Source organism: Sebastes fasciatus, chromosome 8 (genome assembly GCF_043250625.1).
Source record: "Sebastes fasciatus isolate fSebFas1 chromosome 8, fSebFas1.pri, whole genome shotgun sequence".
In the NCBI taxonomy this organism is placed as follows: Eukaryota; Metazoa; Chordata; class Actinopteri; order Perciformes; family Sebastidae; genus Sebastes; species Sebastes fasciatus.
The window spans coordinates 12,394,148-12,413,939 of NC_133802.1; the positions used below are offsets into that span (position 1 = coordinate 12,394,148).

The 19,792-nt window shown below is 39.8% G+C and overlaps 2 protein-coding genes across 3 annotated transcripts; both read right to left on the reverse strand.

Annotated features, from left to right (window-relative positions):
• Positions 1 to 233: 233 nt before the first annotated feature.
• adrm1 (ADRM1 26S proteasome ubiquitin receptor) lies at positions 234 to 6,219 on the reverse strand. The gene is made up of 10 exons (XM_074643458.1): positions 6,151 to 6,219; positions 4,544 to 4,771; positions 4,342 to 4,458; positions 4,063 to 4,186; positions 3,883 to 3,969; positions 3,700 to 3,796; positions 2,844 to 3,085; positions 1,813 to 1,970; positions 1,218 to 1,320; positions 234 to 580 (listed from the first exon to the last, which is right to left on the reverse strand). The coding sequence occupies exons 2-10, from the start codon at positions 4,751 to 4,753 to the stop codon at positions 477 to 479; spliced, it is 1,242 nt and encodes a 413-aa protein (XP_074499559.1). The 5' UTR covers positions 4,754 to 4,771; positions 6,151 to 6,219; the 3' UTR covers positions 234 to 476.
• Positions 6,220 to 8,173: 1,954 nt separating this feature from the next.
• On the reverse strand, positions 8,174 to 18,961 carry LOC141772465 (oxysterol-binding protein-related protein 2-like). 2 transcript variants are annotated; one of them, XM_074643456.1, is made up of 15 exons: positions 18,810 to 18,961; positions 18,355 to 18,510; positions 17,785 to 17,896; positions 17,337 to 17,412; positions 16,757 to 16,891; positions 15,733 to 15,830; positions 15,447 to 15,629; positions 14,917 to 15,024; positions 14,743 to 14,832; positions 14,532 to 14,658; positions 13,947 to 14,066; positions 12,129 to 12,252; positions 11,923 to 12,013; positions 10,553 to 10,625; positions 8,174 to 10,462 (listed from the first exon to the last, which is right to left on the reverse strand). In XM_074643456.1, exons 2-15 carry the CDS (start codon positions 18,398 to 18,400, stop codon positions 10,424 to 10,426), a joined length of 1,422 nt encoding a protein of 473 aa, XP_074499557.1. In that variant the 5' UTR covers positions 18,401 to 18,510; positions 18,810 to 18,961; the 3' UTR covers positions 8,174 to 10,423. The 2 variants fall into 2 exon arrangements, with proteins under 2 accessions (XP_074499557.1, XP_074499558.1); XM_074643457.1 differs by lacking the exon at positions 10,553 to 10,625.
• Positions 18,962 to 19,792: the final 831 nt, after the last annotated feature.

Sequence of the window (19,792 nt, forward strand, 5' to 3'; positions counted from 1 at the left end):
ACAGCTATCCGACGTTAAAAATCATAGTAAGCGCGCTACGCACATTGACCGTCATCTTTTCTTGTAAAATGTCCGGTGTAATCGGTAACACCGGTGTTGTCACAAGTTTATTAACTAGTGGGAAAATGTCCTCACCGTCATATCCCTAGGCGATAGGAGTACTAAATAAAGTCTACAGCAAGTAAAACGATCGTTCACAAACCAGTCTAGAGAACAAACACAAGACAATTGAGCATGTTTCTCATCGTTTACTGTTCCCTTGCATTAGGACAGCTCAGTCTAGTAGCTGACATGCAGGTGGGTTAAATGTTCAATCAGTTAAATTAGTTTTATGAATTCAACACGGCACAATCAGAAGGGGGGGGGCAGAGAAAGTTTCTACTATATTAACTATAATCTTTATCCTTAATGTTTAATAGTTACAATAAAGATGAAGCTGCTAAATAAATACCTTAAATAATAAACTTTAAGAGTTCTTAGTCCAGACTCATGTCTTCATCGTCGTCTTTCTTGTCTTTGGAGTCTCCATCCCCGTCCGACTTTGTCTCCGTCTCCATGGCTTTGGCAAAAGCCTCAACATCTGCAGCGATAGAAATGTCCAGAAATTAGTGGTGAAGATAATGACTTATTTATAAATTATTTTGCAAATCAGTTTCTTGATTAATTCATTCTAAAAATATCACATTTTACCAATTTCTTTTTGTAAATTTAAAGAGATGTAACCTTGTTTATTTGGGTTGTTCGCCAATTTCATTGATTGATTATTTTTGCAGTCTACAAAACCTTCTGTAAAATGTGGTTTGTCGAAAAAAATCTTAGTATAGTATGTCGAATAAATAAGTGATAAAAAATTCATAGTATAGTATGTCGTAAAAAAGTCAGTGTACTACGTTGAATAAAGTCAAAAAAGGTCATAGTATATTTTTAGATATAAGTCATTGTATATTATGTTGAAAAAAGTTATAAAAAAAGTCATAGTATAGCATTTCGAAAGAAATCCAAAAAAGTCATAAAATAGTATGTTAAGTTATAGGATAGTATCGAAAAAAAGTGATAAAGTCATAGTATAGTAAATTTGGAAATACTCAGTGATGGAATATAAATACACAAAGTAAGGCAGAGGTAATATTCATCCAAAAATGTCATATATAATTAGTTTTCTAGCAGTGGAACAAACAGTCACAGTTTTCTCTGCTTGATGTGGGCAAAACACTGACCTCCTTTGTTAGCTGCGTCCACAGCCTCTGCAGGCAAACCAAACTGGTTCATTAGAGGCCCTAACTGCCCGGATGCCAGGGCGCTGCTGAACATGCTCATAGCCTGCAGAGAGACAACAAATACCAAGAATAAGGACAAATACCACAACTAGATGCTAAATACCAACAAAAGAGAAAGAGAGAGCCTCATGGTTACCAGAATAACCGCTCAAAAGAGAATATACTGTAGTATCTCACTTCTCATGCTATTCCTGCGCCCCGAGGACGGAAATAAATAAAATGTTGAATGTCAAACTCAAGCTGGAAGTAAGAGCCAAGAGTGGTTTGTGTATTTATCAGATACACAGGCAACAAATAAGAGGGTATTTGTTAAATGATTGTTTGACCTTAAATCTAAAAGATGGTCTGTATTCGTCCACATCTCTAAAAAAAACATACTCATTATAATACCAGGCTCTTGTTCAATGGAAAAGGAGGAAACAGAACAACATTTTTATATTTAATATAAATATAAACATTCCCAGAATTAAGGAAACTTATATTGAGTTACAAACTGATTGTAAACCACAGAGGTTGTCAGCAGTGAACACTTTACCTGCTGAAACTGAGGTGAGCTGAGCGTGTTTTGGAGCTCCTCCGTGCTCTGAGGCAGGGACTCTCCAGAGGGTAGGTAAGGCATCAGCCTCTGCTGCACCTCTGAGTTGACAAGGATTGGAGCCATGATCTCAGGTGTCAGGACGCTGGCGAGGTCCACTGCAGGTAACAAACATCACCACGGGTTGGTTAGTTTAAAAATCAAAGTCTGTATATAAAAAGTGGATGTAGACACCGTAACGTCACTCATTGGTTTGTGGACTGCCGTTTTGAAGCCTTGAGTTCGGCATTTTGGCCGTCGCCAAAAACTTCTCAGACCCTGGAGTTGCCCACTGTTAAAAATATGCAGATTTTGAATTTATCACCTTTAAGGTTGTGCTAATTTCAATCCTTTATATACTGTTGGGTAGTTGAACCTACAGCAATGCATCATATTCTACAGAATCATCATGTTTTTGCAGCGTTACTGTCCTGTGAGAACCACGTATCTCTAAAAAATGTTCTTTTCTCAATTAATCAGTGTGGCTTGTGAGAAAATAGTGAAAATACCATTTATAATTCCCAGAGCCCAAGAAGGTGAATGTAAGACGAATGTAAGTACAAGATTCTCTCTCTCTTAGCTGTTTTCGGTCTACACCAACTCCTGAAAAAAATATCTGTCTCTTTAGCTGCTAAATGCTTCACTATGTTCATCAGTAGTTTTAATCCTTCAGTATTCACTAGTTTTAAATGTGTATCTGTAGGTGAGGTGAGGGGGATAAATGGTATCCATGAAGCAGGATGGAGAGTTCAAAGCATTAAATCAAAACAGCAATAGATTGTAGTGTTTGCAGGGGGTTCCTGCTTCTGCAACAAACTAGACTCATCATGTTAAAATGATACAGTATTACAGTCTGTTGCGTTCACAATGCTAATTATTTGCTGCGTAATGACTTGTGAAATTACACTAATTAGGTCTAATTATGGTGGTTATTTAAGTTTTCTGTCTAATCCGTTCTGAGGAGAGTAGTCATCACTCGGTCGGTTCCTCACCTCCCGTTCCGCTGGCGGGCACGTTCATGGTGGCCAGGATGCTCTGCAGGTCTCTCAGCTGGATGGGCTGTGTGGGGTTGGCTGCCCCCGCCGCCACAGAGGCCGCAGCGGGGGTGGTGGGGGTGGTGGCTGTGGGGGAGGCTGCTGTGGTGGCGGAGGGAGTGATGGGGGTGGTGGGAACCTGGGTAGAGCCGAGCCGACTGGTAGCAGAGGTAGAGGTGGGGGTGACGGCTGTGGACGGACTGAGAGGAGAGAGAAGAAGATCATTGGATAATTATTAAAACAAACGTCCCAACAGGAGGTACTAACACACATCAACCTGTGATATTGGATGTTATTTAGTGAGGTTTTTTTTCTAGTTGTACCCATTTTCCTTTAACCTACCTAATGTACCGCTGCTTGAGTTATTTCCTTCATTTGCATTTTGACAACCTCAGAGAGAATTCATGTTGAATGTGATGTGTTTAGTACGTGAAGGTGTGGAGAACAACAATAATAACAACCAGACAACAAGTTATTCCAGTTGCCTCTTGTGACTACTTTGTATTCTGATTTATGGATCCAAGTAGAGCTGACACAATTAGCCAACTGATAGAGTAGATGATCAACAGAAATTTAATCAGCAACTATTTTTTATAATCATTTAAGTCCTTTTTTAAGCAAAAATGCCAAACATACTCTGGTTTTGATCTTTGATTATGATGGACTGACACTAAAACCTGATGTTTACTGTTTGTGTTTCAGACATCTGATTCTGTTATGCACTTCTTCCTCCTGTCTGTCACAGCTGCCCCTCACAACAGACCGTGTTAAAAAAGGTAGATTTGTTCTTGGATATTTAACAGGAATAAGACACCTTGTGGAGGAGTTACTGGCTGCAGGAACGCTGCTGCTACTGCTGCTGCTGCCCAGGAGGTTGGCCAATCCTGGACCGGCAAGTGCTCCGAGACCACCTGAAAGAAACCTCCACGTTATTCTCCTGAGAGCATGAAACTGCATTTACCAAGATATTCTCCCTGATTAGGACGTAGGTACGTACCGATCCCCCCCAGTCCAGTTGGTCCGATGAGCTGCATGAGCTGGTTGTGGCTCATGTTACCCAGAAGGCTCTGCAGACCGCCTTCCCCTTTACATGGGAGAAATAACAGATGACAGTTCTAAAATCGATATTTCAGGTTCTTGCACATTACAGGAAAACAATTATGTGAGCATCTGTTACCTCCCAGAGCAGACAGATCATGTCCTCCGCTGCCGCCACTTCCGAGAGCGCCAGGCATGGGAGGGTTGTTGAGATACTCGTTCACTTTACGGCAGTGTTCCTCATCCTTGTCAGTCTTTGGCTCCTGAGATCAGAAAAACAAAACGGAGAGGTTTCATATGCAACAGAGACATTATCTGTAAAATAAAGATGCATCTCTTGTAAATATACCTTTATCATTGTGTCTTTTTAACAAGTGAAAACCAAAGCTTCATGAATACAGAAGTATGTGCTGCATACCTGCATCCAGAAGAAGAGTCTTTTGGAGCCAGCTTTGAACTTCAGCACATAGACCCGTCCGGTGGTGCACTGGCTCACCCGTTTGAACTCACAGTCGTCAGGGAAAATGATCAAGTCCTAGATTCAGGACATGAAAAGGGGTTAATATTAAAAAGTCAAACACAGGTGGAGCCAGTATTTACATGCTGACGGTGTCACCCACATCATCCACGTTCCCAGTGGTCCGATCCTTCCAGCAGAAGTGGATGAGGGAGTCGTCCGTCTGCTGGATGTAGACCTGACCTTTGCGCTTGTCAGGGGTCACCGTGCTGGCCTTCATGGTCATCTTGCCGGCCCGAAACTCCACCAGGTACTTGCTGGAGGAGCCGCGGGACCCAGACACCATGCTGGGGAATAAAGCTCCAGAGGCCATGATGGAGAGGACAGACTGCTGCAGGGAGGACAGAGAGGAGGGAAGCCTCAGACAGTTATATACAGACACACATGGACTATGATCATGAGGGTGAAATCAGAATAAGGTTTACTGTCGAGTAGGTTTTCAACATACAAGGAATTAGCCTTGGTGTTTTGGTGCAAGAGAAAATAAAAATAAAGTACAGAAAACTCAAGAAACATAGGCTAAATATAGAATATTTTACAGTACAAAATAAGAAAACAAAGCACTATGAAAAATGTACAATATATCTGTTTAGAGCTGTGTGGTTCTTCTTTACCATCATCGTTTAGCAACTTCTTTAAATCTAATTCTCAAATTCATTCACATAATACTAGACAGGTTAATCATCTTCACCTGCCTTTTTACAAAACAAAACATGGCCAGTACTCCATCAGATATCCTGGTGTACAAATATGGAACATCAAACTACACGTTATCAAGAGCTCATTATCCTTAGCACATTTTAAAAGAGGATTATCATCACATTTAATTCATGATGTTTAATTATCTTTTGATATGTTTAGGTATATTTTCTTTTCTTCTGCACTGTTTTTTTGTATGTATTTCATTGTTTTCTTTTGGATTGTTTTCCACTGTTTGGTTAGGTTTTTCTGCACATTTTGTGTACTACTTGTTATTGTTCAACTTTTGTTGTATTTTTAAAATTATGTTTAGACTTTCTTCCTTTTTTGTTATTGTTTTTTCTTCTTCTTCTGGGATTGGGGTGAGGTCCTTTGTATATAAGCCTGTGGCTTCTTGACCTCTCCTGACACATTTCTTGTTTTGTTTTTTCATTGACTGGATTTTGTGCAGTTTTATATATGTACAAATAAATACAATAAATAAAAAAAAAATTAAGAAATCAGACTGCAGGAGATGGGAGGTGTCCTGCTGTGTCACTCCACTCTGCTAATGAACATATTAGCCTCTAGCAGTAGATTAACAGAGGCATATTTTAAATGCTAGTTCATTCATTCTGGAGATGTTGCCTGCCAGCCTATTTAATGTGTATTATGTTATTTCCATTTAAGGAGATAGTAAGGCTCTCCTAGACAAAAAAAATAACAAATCAACCAGAGAATATAATAAAGAAAAGAAAATGTGAAATGGAACAGAGAAGTGGAACAAAGCTCATCCCTGTGCTCCCCATAATAAACCAGCTAATAAAGCAGCTCTAGAGGAGCAGCCTCAGCAGCTGCAGATGACTCTGCATCCTTTAGCAGGCTAGCAGCCTCTCAGCTGTTTCCAGCTCCACGAGGTCACCACTGAGCTGCACTTCCACATGTTTACACACCTGGGCTAAACACACACCTGGCTACTGTGTTAGTTATTGAAAAACAACAAGTATAAGAGAATAAGATGTTCATACTTACATGTAGTGCTACTCACTGAAATGTCGTTCAACCGGAGAACAGGCAATAATACTGTGGATGATCGTGATTGGCTGACTGGCAGCGGTGCTTCACTGTGATTGGTCGACCCGCGTGTCAATCACGGGGGCTTTAAATCTTCATGAGCATGTTCGGTAGAGATGACACAACACAGAGATACATGAAGCAGACATCATGAGGTACTTATACTTTACTTGAGTATTTCCACTTAATGCTTAATGATTTGAGCTCTGAGGAAAGAGATCTTTACTAGTTACTTTCTGATAAGTCACCATTTATGAAAGGTTTATAAGAATTATTTAAAGAGGTATTGCACACTTCAATGTGTTTTTTTGAGCAGTAAACTAAATGATATGACTGATATCAATGCTGGTGTTAATAGTGACACGTCAAATTTATAGAAAATGGAATTTAATGGATTAAAAATGGCTCAACACTCCTTAAACTGTTTAAAATCAGCCCTGAACCTTGCGAGGACAAAGCTGACCACAGATCAAATACAGTTTCAGAGCAACTGAATTCGATTCAAGATTCAGTTTTGCAATGCAATTATTCAAGTTGAACAATTGAAATTTAAATAAAAATTATTCAAATTCAGTTTCTAGTGACAAATATTTCTGCCCATAGAAAAACAGCAGGTTAAATCTTCACTTTTGAAAATTTGGCATTTTTGCTAAATAAATGATAATATGAATGCATAATATTTTTCTATTTTATCAACTCACTGATAAATCAACCAATTGCTTCAGCTGTAATTAAAACTAAATAGGGATAGAAGTTGACAATATTAACTAGCTAAGTGCTGACACACAGCGTCCACAGTGCACATAGAAACAGCAGAATTACATACTTTGTTATGGACATGAAACGTAAAACCAAGAGAGATGTAATATTCCAAATGCACAGTGTTCAGTGACATTCTGTGTATGCTTCAAGCAAATCTCAATGAAATTTGGTCTGCACAGCTGAATATTTTGATTATGTAACTGCCAAATATTATATTTTTGCCAAATATATTTCAGGACTTTAAAAATACTGAGATCATTCAGCTAATGTTAGCTCTCATATTAGCTTCAGGGTACATCGGCAAGTATGAAATTACTTCACTGTCATTTCAAAAGCATTGCATAATATCCCAACAACAGAACGGACCAGAGAAAGGACATCGATTCCTTTATTTACGGCGCTGTGTTGTGCTACATTGTCAATAAAGACAGAAAATAAATAAACATTTAAGGTTGTACTTGTGGTGAGGTCAAATTTGTATATGCAGTCCGACAGTGGCCTACCATTTTCAAGTGGTGCCTGCTGTTAGGAAACAGTATGTGGTGGAGGAACATGAGCGGCATACCACTCTGAACCACATACCACTCTGAACCACAGTGGCACACCATCGGCCACTTTTCGATCTCGGTGCTACTGCACCTGGCTCTATTAATTGGCTGAAGCGCCGTGAGAATTGTAGTCCTATAGTTTTCTATGGCTTACAGAGGTCACCACTAGGTGGCAATATTGTTTTGACCATTTATCCAAAAAAACAAAACAATCAGGCACTAAAAATGTGTATATTCCCATATTCCCAAACAAACCAGTTATGATGTGGAAATACATGTTGACACCTCGGTTTTAGGCTAAATTACAGAGACCCTATGTTTCCTTTAACCCAGTGGTCCCAAACCTTTTTACCTTATGGACCTGACCCCTCATCACATGTTGCATTATGTCAATGAGTTGTGAGTAGTTTTCCCTTATCCGATTGTTTCTTTTGAATCATTTTAGAGGCCCGAAGAGGTAAAAGATTTTCCAGTTTTTCACAAGAAACAAGCAAAAGTTAGAAAAAAATCAGCAAAATACTTAATGTTGTGTAGCAGCAACATGTTTTGGTTTGATTTTGATCCGATAAATCATCTTGTGACCCCTTATTTGGGCACCACTGGAATAAATAACACACTCTGGTGTCATAAAGATGCTGTTAAAGTGATTGTTAACACAACAACAGGACTGGTAATTTCAATAGTCCATAATTTATTTCTCAAATATGCCATGGATGCATATGGTTGTATGTGGATAAGAGTATGAGGAGGAAAAGAAACAAGAGATCAATGAACACATAATGTAAACATTTTCAAACAGATGCTAGACGAAACGAGAGGGTAAAGAGTGTGAGATCAGAAGAACCATCGGAGCAAACCTGCACTTTCAAGTGTCTGCAGGCGTCACAAAGTGCTTTGAGCGAGTAAAGTTGAGAGCAGCCGGGGGAAGGCATGATGTAGAATATATTTTCACTGTACACACTATGTGCATTGGACTGTGAGCGTTCAAATGTGCAGTTTATGCAATGTTAGTGCTTTTAAACACAAAGGAACATCTGCTGTATGTATGTTAAACGTTATATCATCTGCAAATGACATTCATTAACTGCTGCCTCTGTAGTGTCTGGAGCACACATTGGCTACAAGCTAAAGAGGAGTTAAGTGTTGTATTTTCATTCTTCACATTTCAGGAGGGCAGACTGGATGGATCAGTTTGCATAGGTTTATAATGGCTACAGTGTCCTGTCGGTTTTTGCTGCTGCTGTGTCCTAAAACAGCTTTCATCGATGGAGGAAAATGTCTCAGGGCTTCATCTGGAAACTCTCAAAAGATCTCTCAAGAGTTACTCGTCAGTGTGTGAAGACAAATAGCTATAATCAAGAGTCAGTATGACACAGCTTTCTCTTTAAACTAGAGGTTTTTGAACTGTGCATCGGCAGTGGGACGCGGAGGGAGAGACGTGAGCCGCAAATTTCCTACTCCTAAATATATATAACACATAATTTTAGATGCGGCGTGACTTACACTTCACGGGGATATCATTATCTTGCAAATAAACGTCCAAAAGACTCTTCCTTTTAACACCAGAACTTGCCTGAGAAACATCACATTTCTAACTTTTCTTCAGTATCAAAGTAATCCAGTGATAGTTGTCTGTACATGTTACGGGTACATTGCAAACAGGAACTGCTTCTAGCTAATTCGGCAAACTTTTAATGGTGCCAATTTGCCAAAATAAACAAATACAGGAAAAAAAAATAACACAGCTAACTACCTAACTAACTCAATGGCAACACTATACTTCCTGTTTACAGCTAGTTTGTTTTAAGTAAGAGAAAAAATAATATTATGAGTTTAAAATATCCATTAATATGAACTTGTTTTGTCTGTATGGCTCAGAATATCCCATCAACATGTTTCTTATAGTGTCAGACTTTGATAACCACCGGCTTTAAAACCAAAACGCTCTGTATCCTTTTTGACGCGAATCCATTTACAGTATTATACTTAGTGCAGAGAATGTTTTTATGGCTTTATCTTGTGTAAATAATCATCTTGGTGAACATGCACGCACCAATTATTATACACGTCATCTATGTTACAGCGGACGACAATATAATGTACCAACAATATGTTTACTGTGACGGTAAACACGGTTATAAGCAGCTTTGATCTCTACTGTAAGTCTCTATTCACGGAAAAATGTATCACACGTGTGACGTTTTAGGGATGTTTACGGCTAATTAAAATACACATCTAATATCCAAATAGGTTATATGGTAAAAAAAAAAAAAAGTAGCAGATGTGTTTAAATAACCTGATTTCTGAATGCAACTGGACAAGAAGTGTGTGGTACGTCTACAGGTGAGATTACGGTTGAGTACCTGAACTAAAACTGAGAATATATCCTCTAGAAGTCAGAGCTTTGTGTCCTGCAGCAGCAGCAGCATGGTCACCACACGCACACACACATGCATACACGCACGCACGCACACATAATACATACACGCACACACACACACACACGCACGCGCACACACACACACAGGTGACTGGTTTAAAACCCCTCGACAGGTGAGTAACATACATGTGGACTATTATTGTCATGATTAGGGCGTATAAAGATAAAGATGTCAACATTTACAGTAAGTAAACTCTAAAATTCTCCTTATTATAACATTTCTCCTGTGGACAACGTTCACAGTCAGTAATAATCTGATAAACTGTCCGATAACACGTTGCTATCAGCTTTTCATGGATTCAAACAAAGACACAGTACCAGTGAGCGTCTATCTTAGATGCTGAGAAATAAAGTGAATCCTATCAGAGGAGGAGGAGGAGGAGGAGGAGGTCTTCACACCGAGCACCTCCTTCTGTGTCAATAGATGTTGGGACAGTCAGTGTAATTCCTGTCAAAGTATCCACCTGTGTACAGCCAGTCCTCAGCTCCTGTATGAGGGTTTGTTCCCTGCTGAAACCACCTGGAGAGACACACATAAAACAGTTAAAGGAAATATGACATAACATGAGTAGTCATCTGTTAAAATGATGATCCCGGGAGCGTTTTCTGCCTTTAGCTGGGAAACGGGCTTTGCAGCATCAAGAGACACGGCTGCTAAGTAGACTACTTTTATTCCAGCTAACCTGTGATGACGTGAGAAGTGTAGTCTTTCCATTTATGTATTTAACACAGCAGAAATCCAGGAATTGGAAGGCAATCATGAGCCCTTTTTCAGACATGGTGTACGTAACGTTGCTAATTTCATCAATGTACTTAAGTGATTTTTCTTGTCACAAAGGTGACTTGACATTTACATACACAGAAAGAGAAACAACATTTATTTTGCTGTTGAAGCCTTATCTGATGACTATTGTGAACGCAAAGGACGTTTTTCTTACATTTAATCCTAATAGTTTTACTCATCAGTTTGTTCACCTTACGTTTTTAAGAGAGTAAATTCTGCTGTCTGTTGTATAATAGCAAGCATAGAATAACAAGCTGTTTAGCAGGAATTCAGAACGAAATTAGCTTGTTGTTAAAGCTGAAGTCGTAAATATAAGATAAAGTTATTCTTATAAAACTGTCAGTATACCCTCACAGTAGTGCATGAGTCAGATAATCTGAAAAAAAAAAAATTCCTGTGTGTCCTCCTGTGCTTTGCAAGATTTCACTGGCCGAAAAAAAACAACCAGTCAGAGCCGAGCAGTCTCTGGGAAGCCGTCAATCACTGCTTGCGAAACTCACAAACTCAAATCAAACTGTCAGACTAGGCAGCGCTGATCAAATATGAATCATGATTCTGTTACTGTGATGCCTATATCTCACCTCAAATGTTTTCAGAAACGTATTTAAGTGTACTGTTTAGCTGTAAAATGAAAAACGTAGAAGAAGGTCCGCACACTGTAGCTCCCTTTAAGTGCAATTTATTGGCACATCTTAGTAAGTGACGTTTTGAGTACAAGCTAATGACTAAGTCATTAAGTCTGAAGAGGACTTGGGCGCGGTAGAAACTTGCAAATGCCATTAGGAGCACTAAGAGGAGGCAGAGGAACATGATTCTTTTCACATTATCGGTCTCATGTACTGCTGTCAGGATACAGTGACAGTTTTATAAAAATAACTTTTTTTATATCATATTTGCTCAAAGTTACCAAATGAAGATGTAACGGTTCCAGTGATGCATGAAATAAGATTACATAAGATCTCATTTCCGTGAGAAGTTTTAGCCTGATCTGACATGACAGAATCTCTTCAACAACAGTTTTCTGTGATTTATAAAACCTAATTGATTTGATTTCTCTCTGTGTATTTCAGGTTGTGGAGCTGCAACCTTTAAATTAATCTGACAGCATCCAATTCCACCAACGAGGTGCATGTCTGAGAGGGGCTTTATTTACAAGCTCTTGAAAATAAGCCTTGACATTTATAACAAAGACGCACCTGGTTGACCACTCCTCCTCATCCTTGGAGCGTTCCCTGCGTGAGGCCCTTTGTTTATCCTCTAACCGCTCCTTCTCTGCACTTGACGAGTCTATAAAAAAAAAAAAACACAAAAAAATGAATGAAGAATCATCTGAGGGCCGTGTGTGTGTGTGGAAGGAATCGTTTTAGCTTCTCTCAGCCTGTTTATATGAAGTTGGTGTTACCGATGTCTCCGTTCTCCATGGCTCTGATGTCGGGCCTCAGCCGGCAGTCCGTTGGCGACAGTAGTCTCTCCATGCCGGGCTCCAGTTCGTTTAGTGTCATGGCAAAGCTGGTGAAGTTATACATCTAGACAGAAGGAAACACACAGAATCAACATCTTTATTCATAAAGTGATTTGGCAGTCTGTTAAATCTAACCTGACCCGCCAAATGGATTGTTACACAGAACCATCTGAGAAGCCGACATTGGAAACTGTTTGGAAGGGCAGGCACTTTAAAAAAATACTTGGCAGGTGATCGGATGAACCATCTGTCAATCAAGCTCTAGCCGAAATCAGTCGGGAGAAGAGCGAAAACATCTTTTCAATCAAGAAAAGCCTTCAGTGGCGTTCCTTGCTCTACTGTCAATGAAGAAATACTCGTACATACTGATGCTATTGCAGCATGTACGCTAATCTATTTAGGAGCCGTCATTGCTGTGACCTCGCCAAAGAACAGTCACCTCTCCGTATCGCAACACACATGCCACGCCCGTAGCTGCCAGTAGCGCCTCACAGGACGCTGATTGGCCATGATCTGGCATGCCGAACACAAACACATTACTTGAAGCCTGACAAGATAGATTTTGGTGAGATGTGTGTTCCTGTGATTCTCGTGTGATCTTGTGACATCGCGAGAATCCAGCTGCTGTGCAAGGTAATGTTAAATCAACTAATCAAATGAATCTGAATATATTTAAGATTAGAATATAAGAATATATATAATCTACATGTCCCTACACACACGTTTAAAATTAACCTATAGAATGAAATTGACGTGAAAGGAAATGGAAACCTAGCCCGTCACTATACAGAATATAAAAGGCATTTATCATCATCACAACGGCCTTCCATATCTTAAGCTATCACAGCTCAGGTACCCTGAGGAACGCAGATGACGCTACCAGAGCAGTGTTTTTTAAGTGGGTCACGGTTGTTTGTATCATACATGTGCCCGACGATGCAGGCGATACAATATGCATTCCTGCAGCTTGTTGATGGTGCTGATGCGCAAAGAAATGTAGCCATGAGTGAAGAAGTAGACTGCAAGCTAGTGAACGTGGATGTCAACAATGCAGGATTTATATATTAATATTTAATAATACAAACTCAGCATGACAAATGTTTTATGAGGATGGAACTACACTCAACATGTTTGTCAGGCCGCAAAGATAAACACGAGTTTTGGTGAGAAACGTTGACTGTAAACAGAAACTTTGTTTGTTTACAAGAAAAGTCCACAAATTTCCGGAACGAGACGACCATTGGTGGACCCAGCTACAGGCTCCCGCAGGGGATTGGCCTGTCTCGGATGACGACCAGTAAGTTCAGAGGGATTTTGGTTTGTTTTGTTGGCAGTCGCCCACCTTGAGTTTCGAGAGAGTCTAGTAACCGATATTCAACCGAAATTGTAAATAAATTCAACTGTTTGCACATTCTGTGGCCGGTCTCTGTGGCTGGTCTCTGTGGCCGGTCTCTGTGGCCGGTCTCTGTGACCGGTCTCTGTGACCGGTCTCTGTGACCGGTCTCTGTGGCCGGTCTCTGTGGCTGGTCTCTGTGACCGGTCTCTGTGGCCGGTCTCTGTGGCCGGTCTCTGTGGCCGGTCTCTGTGACCGGTCTCTGTGGCCGGTCTCTGTGGCCGGTCTCTGTGGCTGGTCTCTGTGGCTGTTTGGAGACTTGGAAAAGATGGGGGTTTGCTTCATGTTGTGTCACGGTGGCCCCGGCTTTAACGGTTACTGTTTAGCATATTTTCTGTGTGTGTGTGTGTGTGTGTGATATTGACCTGTGCTGAGTCAGCAGGCCGCGGCGTTATCCTCCACAGTAAGGCACTTCCTGGTATCACAGTCACAGTCTCTTGAACTTCTGGCATCTCGTCTGCCTCGTCAGCTTCACAACTATGTTCCTACACACACACATATAAATAACATTATCAACGTGGACTAACGAGCTGAAACTCAACAGTATGTACAGTTCATGTGCAAACAGGTGATTCACAGAACTACAGTTGCCACAAATTCAACACATCTCTCAAGCAACAATGCATGTCATTGCAAGACATTATGGATTAGTGCTGGCAATGATCTAATCATACACTACACTTTGAACATAACTCGAACTAGACAACAGCAGTAGCACACTACAGATATCAAATACACTTTTACCTTACCTTCTACTAAAGCCACTGCATGTTATTGTGAAAGGAAAAGATACCATTTGAGAAAAGAATTTAGAGTGATGAGTCACAGGTTACTTCACAGTTATAAGACAGATAAAACACGTCAAAGACAAACGTGAGAACAAACTCTAAGCAGCATTTCATCAGATGTCAGTCAAGGCAGGATCGACCGTAAATCTGAGCATCACTCACCTGTTTCAGCTTTTTTGGGTCTCCCCCCGTCTTCTTGTCTGACTTCTTGTATGCTTCGTAAACCTTGGGGTCCACGCTGTACATGCACTCTGTCCACTTTCCATAGATCACTCGCCGCTTCTTCTTACTGGTTCAACAGCAAAGAGTTCAGTTCAGAGAAAATGAATCACAACCACTCTGGCTATTAACAGTGTTGTGATCGTGCTCTTACCTTTTGTCTAGGATGTGACCTTCGACCCTGTGTAGCTCTTTCCCAAACATGCCACACGGTTTGAAGTTCAACACACACTTATCTCCCGTGCTGATGAATTAAAAATAAATGTGTCAATCAATAGTCACTGATCAAACAAGTTTAAATCTTGCAGTTAAGTATTTGTCACTATACCTGTGGTTGACTATCTCCACGGTTCCATATTGCTCAATCCAGAGTTTTCCCAGGATGACGTTATGCACACAACACATTGGGTTTGTCCACGTGTACGCTTCTTTATGCCTGTAAGAAATTCCCAGAGTCTCAAAGGAATATTTTGATATTTTGGGAAATACCCACAATCTTTTTTTCTTGCCGAGCATTAGATGAGAAGATTGATACCACTCTCATGTCTAAGAGTGGTATCAATCTTCTCATCTAACGCTCAGCAAAAAGCAAATAAATGTGTTCCCTAAAATGTCAAACTAATGCTTAAAGATTGCTTGGTGTCATGGCCACCTCAATTTTCACATTTTCATACAAAGTCAGGTTTATCTACAATTTACATTGTAAAACACCAGAGTGAGCAAGAAAAACTTTAATTTTAGGAAAAGCCATGTACAATGTGCAAACATAGCAACAAATAATTGAACCAATCAAATGCAGCTAAAAGCACAACCACAACAAAGATAATCAAACAACAAATAAATGACACAAACACTCACTTCAGTAGCTCCAGCGTCATGGTGCCTTTCGGCTCGGCCTCCACACTTTTGCCCCAGAACTTGAGTTTTGGGTAAATGGAGCCGTGAAACTCAAACTCTTGTTTGAGAGACTGGGCATGGAAGGCACTGACAGGGGGGTGGTGGCTCACCTGCTCCGAGATCAATCTGTATCCCTCGTCCTCTCTTTAAAAAAAATATTCATCATCATCATTGTCTATCATCAAGACAATATTGTTCTATGCAATTTGAGCTTCTATAGGCTTTCGTCAGCATTCTTGTCCAGTACCGTATGAGTTCATATGTCTCCCCCAGTAAAGGATTAAATGGCTTTCCAGTCCGTTCCCATTGAGATGCTACAGCCGATACAGCAAACGCAGCAACAACCTGTCAGAAAGACATGAAGTGAATCAGAGTACAGCTGCAAAAAATAATTGGTTCAACTGACAGAAAATTTATATTTTCAGTAAAATTCACCAATGATGCCCTCGTTCTAGCTTCTCAAATGTGATGATTTGCAGATAGTAAAACGAAATGTCTTTGGCTTTTGGACAGTTGTTCAGACAAAACAAGCTTTCTCAAAAGGTCACATTGGTTTATAGAAAACTTTATGGGTAATTCTCACAATTTTCTGACATTTTAAGCAGGGAAGCACCGACCCGACTTTTTCAGTCCTGATAGCGATACCTGGGCGTTGGGTATCAGCCAATACCAAGTACCAGTCCGATACCAGTGTTTAATTAATAAGCTGTATGCCTCACTGTGTGGAAGTGACTGGGATTATTATTTTGTGTAAGGCAACGTCAGGCTTTACTTAAATATTGCTTTCCTAACAAAATGTAACAAATAAATACATATTCATATTTACTGAATAGTTATTTGTTATTAATAAATTGTACACCAGGAACTTGGCAAAAAAACTTCAAAATTAACAGGAATTAAAATTCAGGTGTAAACCTTTTCAATGCAGCAACAAATTGGTTAAAACTTAAACAGGAATACAAATTCCAGTAAATAATGAATATACAGTAGAATATAAACATAGAATTGAAGTGAATAGATCGGCCCCATTGTCACCAATACCCGATCCAGCTATTTGAGTCAGTATCAGCCCGATATGATTATTAGTATCGGTGCATCCCTAATATTAATGACCAATTAGTCTACAAAAAAAGTAAATTGTAAGCTGCAGCCTTAACTCAGTAAGATCTGTTAGATACATCTGTCCAGGTACGTTTAGAAGAATGCAGAGAGTGAAGAAAATTATTTAAATAGAAATGAAAACAAGCTGAAAATCTAAAAAAAATCTCTACCTGCATGCGGTCTATTGAGTCAGACAAACTGCAGGCTTTGTGGATGAGGTGAGTGTGCTCCATGTACTCTGAGATTCTCTGAAGGAAGCTCAGCGGCTCGTTAAACACCACCGGCATCGCTATTTTGGACAGCTCCTGTGGGAGCACAAGAAAAGATCAAATAAACAGACCGGATAAATAAGCAGGTGAGCTTTATACCAGATCATATTCAAAGTGTGACACTGTAGTACAAAATACCTTACTCAAACAACTTATCATGGATCACATTATTTAACCTTCATGCAACAAATATGCTCTGCCTTTAATATCTTTTATATTCATTGTATTCTGATGTTCTATTTTGGTACTTTCAAGTGCTTTAAAAAAAAAAAAAATGCAATTTCCAAGCCGATTATAGAGTAAAAGAAAGAGTTAAGAAATTACTAATCTTGTAAAGGGGTAATAAAAGCTGAAACGTGTAAGTATTCAATTATAAAAATAGACATAACATGTCACACTAGACCCAGAATCTGACAACAGCTTGTTTGTGGCACATCTCATGTAAGAAATTCAGATTAAATTAGAAGCAGGTAGGACTCACCATGCCGATGCATTTCTTCAGTGTACTCCACACACTGAAATCGTTTTTGGAGATCATTTCAGCAGGCAGGGTTTTCCTGGTACACATTTGGACCAAATTAAGATTTAAAAAGATGTAAAATCAAAAAACTTTTGACAGCTGGCAGCATATCATCACAGAACACAATGTACTGCTTTAAAATCCAGATTATTTTCAGGGTGAAAAGTTTAAAGTTGAAACAAAGTCTTGACTAGCTTCACAAACAGTAACTCCAAATGCTCTGCAGAGGAGGTGCTCACTAGCTAACAGCATAACAAAAATCTGGTTTACACTGGCCTTGTCTGCTTCTTCCACATGCGAGTACATGCATGAAGAGCCCCTCTAGCCCTGACCCCTCACCCAAAGACAAATGTGATCATGTGGTAACATGCATACAGACAGACATACCAAACACACAAGTCCTCCTCACCTGCGCTCCCACACTCCATTCTCCTGTTTGTCGCTGCCGTCAGTCACCTGCTTACTGTCAAACACCAGGGCATCTTTAAAACTGACCTCACAGGAATCATCTGACTCCAGCCCTGATGGAGACAACAGGAGGGTGAGGAAAGAGAGCAAAGACACATTAGGGCACAAGTATATTTTACTATATGAGACATCTAGCTCCCTCTACGGAGTCTTTCAAAGCACAGCTCAAGATCCACCTCTTTTCTCTGGCTTTTGAATGTACTTGAATTGTGATTACTAATTGGCCTTTTATAAATGCTCATTATTACAGTCTTTTGTTGTCTGCTCTGTTGACCGGTCTTTATTCTGCCTATATCTGTAAAGCACTTTGGTCAGGTCATGTTGTTTTAAATGTGCTATAGAAATAAATTTGACTTGACTTGACATCTGTCAGAAGTATATTTTACTCTATGAGACATCTGTCAGCTGACTCCAGCCCTGATGGAGACAACAGGAGGGTGAGGAAAGAAAGCAAAGACACATTAAGCACAAGTATATTTAACTATATTAGACATCTGTCAGCGTGTCTCACCTGTCTCAGCGTCGTAAAACTCCTCCTCGCTGTTCATACTGAGCATAGAAAGTAACTGTGTGTTACTCAGAAGTCATGTTTCCACCATCTGGCCTGTCCTGTCCCTGCAGACTCAGCTTCTCTCCAAGCATCACAGACCAGCCACAAATACACCACCTGCAACAGCACAGACTGGTTACACCAAGCAGGGCAGCCAAACAGTATCTAGTGCATGCTATGAATAAAACAATAACATCTTTGTAGCTCTGCTGTCAGCAGCTCTGCTCACCAGAGAGCTGCAGCTCTGCTCACCAGAGAGCTGTAGCTAGCTAGTAGTTAGCTCTGACTAAACTAGCTACCTAGCTGTTAGCATCGCTGTTGCTAAGTTACACCTTTAGCTGGAGGCTGGGCAGCAGAGTTTAGATAACGTTATCAACGCAGACACGAAGATTTAAACACAATTCAATTAGATATACCTGTGAATTAAGGTCAAATTGAAGCTCAAGTGACATAAACAATCGAAAGAGTGAACTGCACTCTCAAAACTGGGCGGAAGTGGGCGGCAAGGGCACCGTGACTGACAGGTCCGACAGCCAATCACAGCACAGCAAGGATACAGTGACTGACAGGTCCGACAGCCAATCACAGCACAGCAAGGATACAGTGACTGACAGGTCCGACAGCCAATCACAGCGCAGCATTCAGGAGCCGTCTAGAAATAGCAGTCAAAGAGAGAGAGAGGGATGTTCAGTCCACCTAGGTTTAATGTGTTTCATTCTGAGTTTCTTTCTTACATAAAAGCCCTTAAAGTCATGAAAAACAAAAATGCATAGAAACTTCTTAGTATAATAGAAGAATATGAATTACAGGTATACAGCCCTATAGCCCTTAATTTAATTTATTATTATTTTCATGTATAATTTTACATATTTTATTTGTTCTTGTTCTGTATGCACCTTGTCATTTTACTCTAATGCAATGATCTATGAGCCATGTTGTTTGTAAATTTGAATTTGTTCAATAAAATAAAAAAATAAAAAAACGTGACATTAAAAAGTCCACAAGGGAGTTTAATACAGACTGAGTGGACGTGACTCCTCAAATAAAATGGTTGAATTAATAATGATGAAAATTGTTTACACAGCACTTTTCAAAATAAAGTTACAAAGTGCTTTACATACATGGATGAACACATGGAAGTTTTTATTGGACTTTATTAGTTGTAACCCACAGAAGACAATCCACAAATGTGTACCATGATCTGCAAATATTTCACTACCCACAGACATGTAATTTTGTATTTGTGTTGTGTAAAGTCACATCCACAAAAATACAGGGCGATTTCCAAATTCACATAACTTACTCTGTAAATATGTATTTTAAGGTTTACATGTAAAAACTTCCATATGAACAAGGATCAAAATATTTCAGGACCACAATTAGGCAGATACTATTTAAT

Coding starts and splice junctions, on each gene's coding strand:
- adrm1 (XM_074643458.1), bottom strand. CDS start 4,753: ATGGCCTCTGGAGCTTTATTCCCCAGCATGGTGTCTGGGTCCCGCGGC. Junction 3,086..3,699: donor GCCAGTAACTCCTCCACAAG/GTGTCTTATTCC, acceptor CTCTCCTCTCAG/TCCGTCCACAGCCGTCACCC. Junction 1,321..1,812: donor GCTCACCTCAGTTTCAGCAG/GTAAAGTGTTCA, acceptor GTCTCTCTGCAG/GCTATGAGCATGTTCAGCAG.
- LOC141772465 (XM_074643456.1), bottom strand. CDS start 18,400: ATGCTCAGTATGAACAGCGAGGAGGAGTTTTACGACGCTGAGACAG. Junction 15,630..15,732: donor GAGACATATGAACTCATACG/GTACTGGACAAG, acceptor TTTTTTTTAAAG/AGAGGACGAGGGATACAGAT. Junction 14,067..14,531: donor ACCCAAAAAAGCTGAAACAG/GTGAGTGATGCT, acceptor GTGTGTGTGTAG/GAACATAGTTGTGAAGCTGA.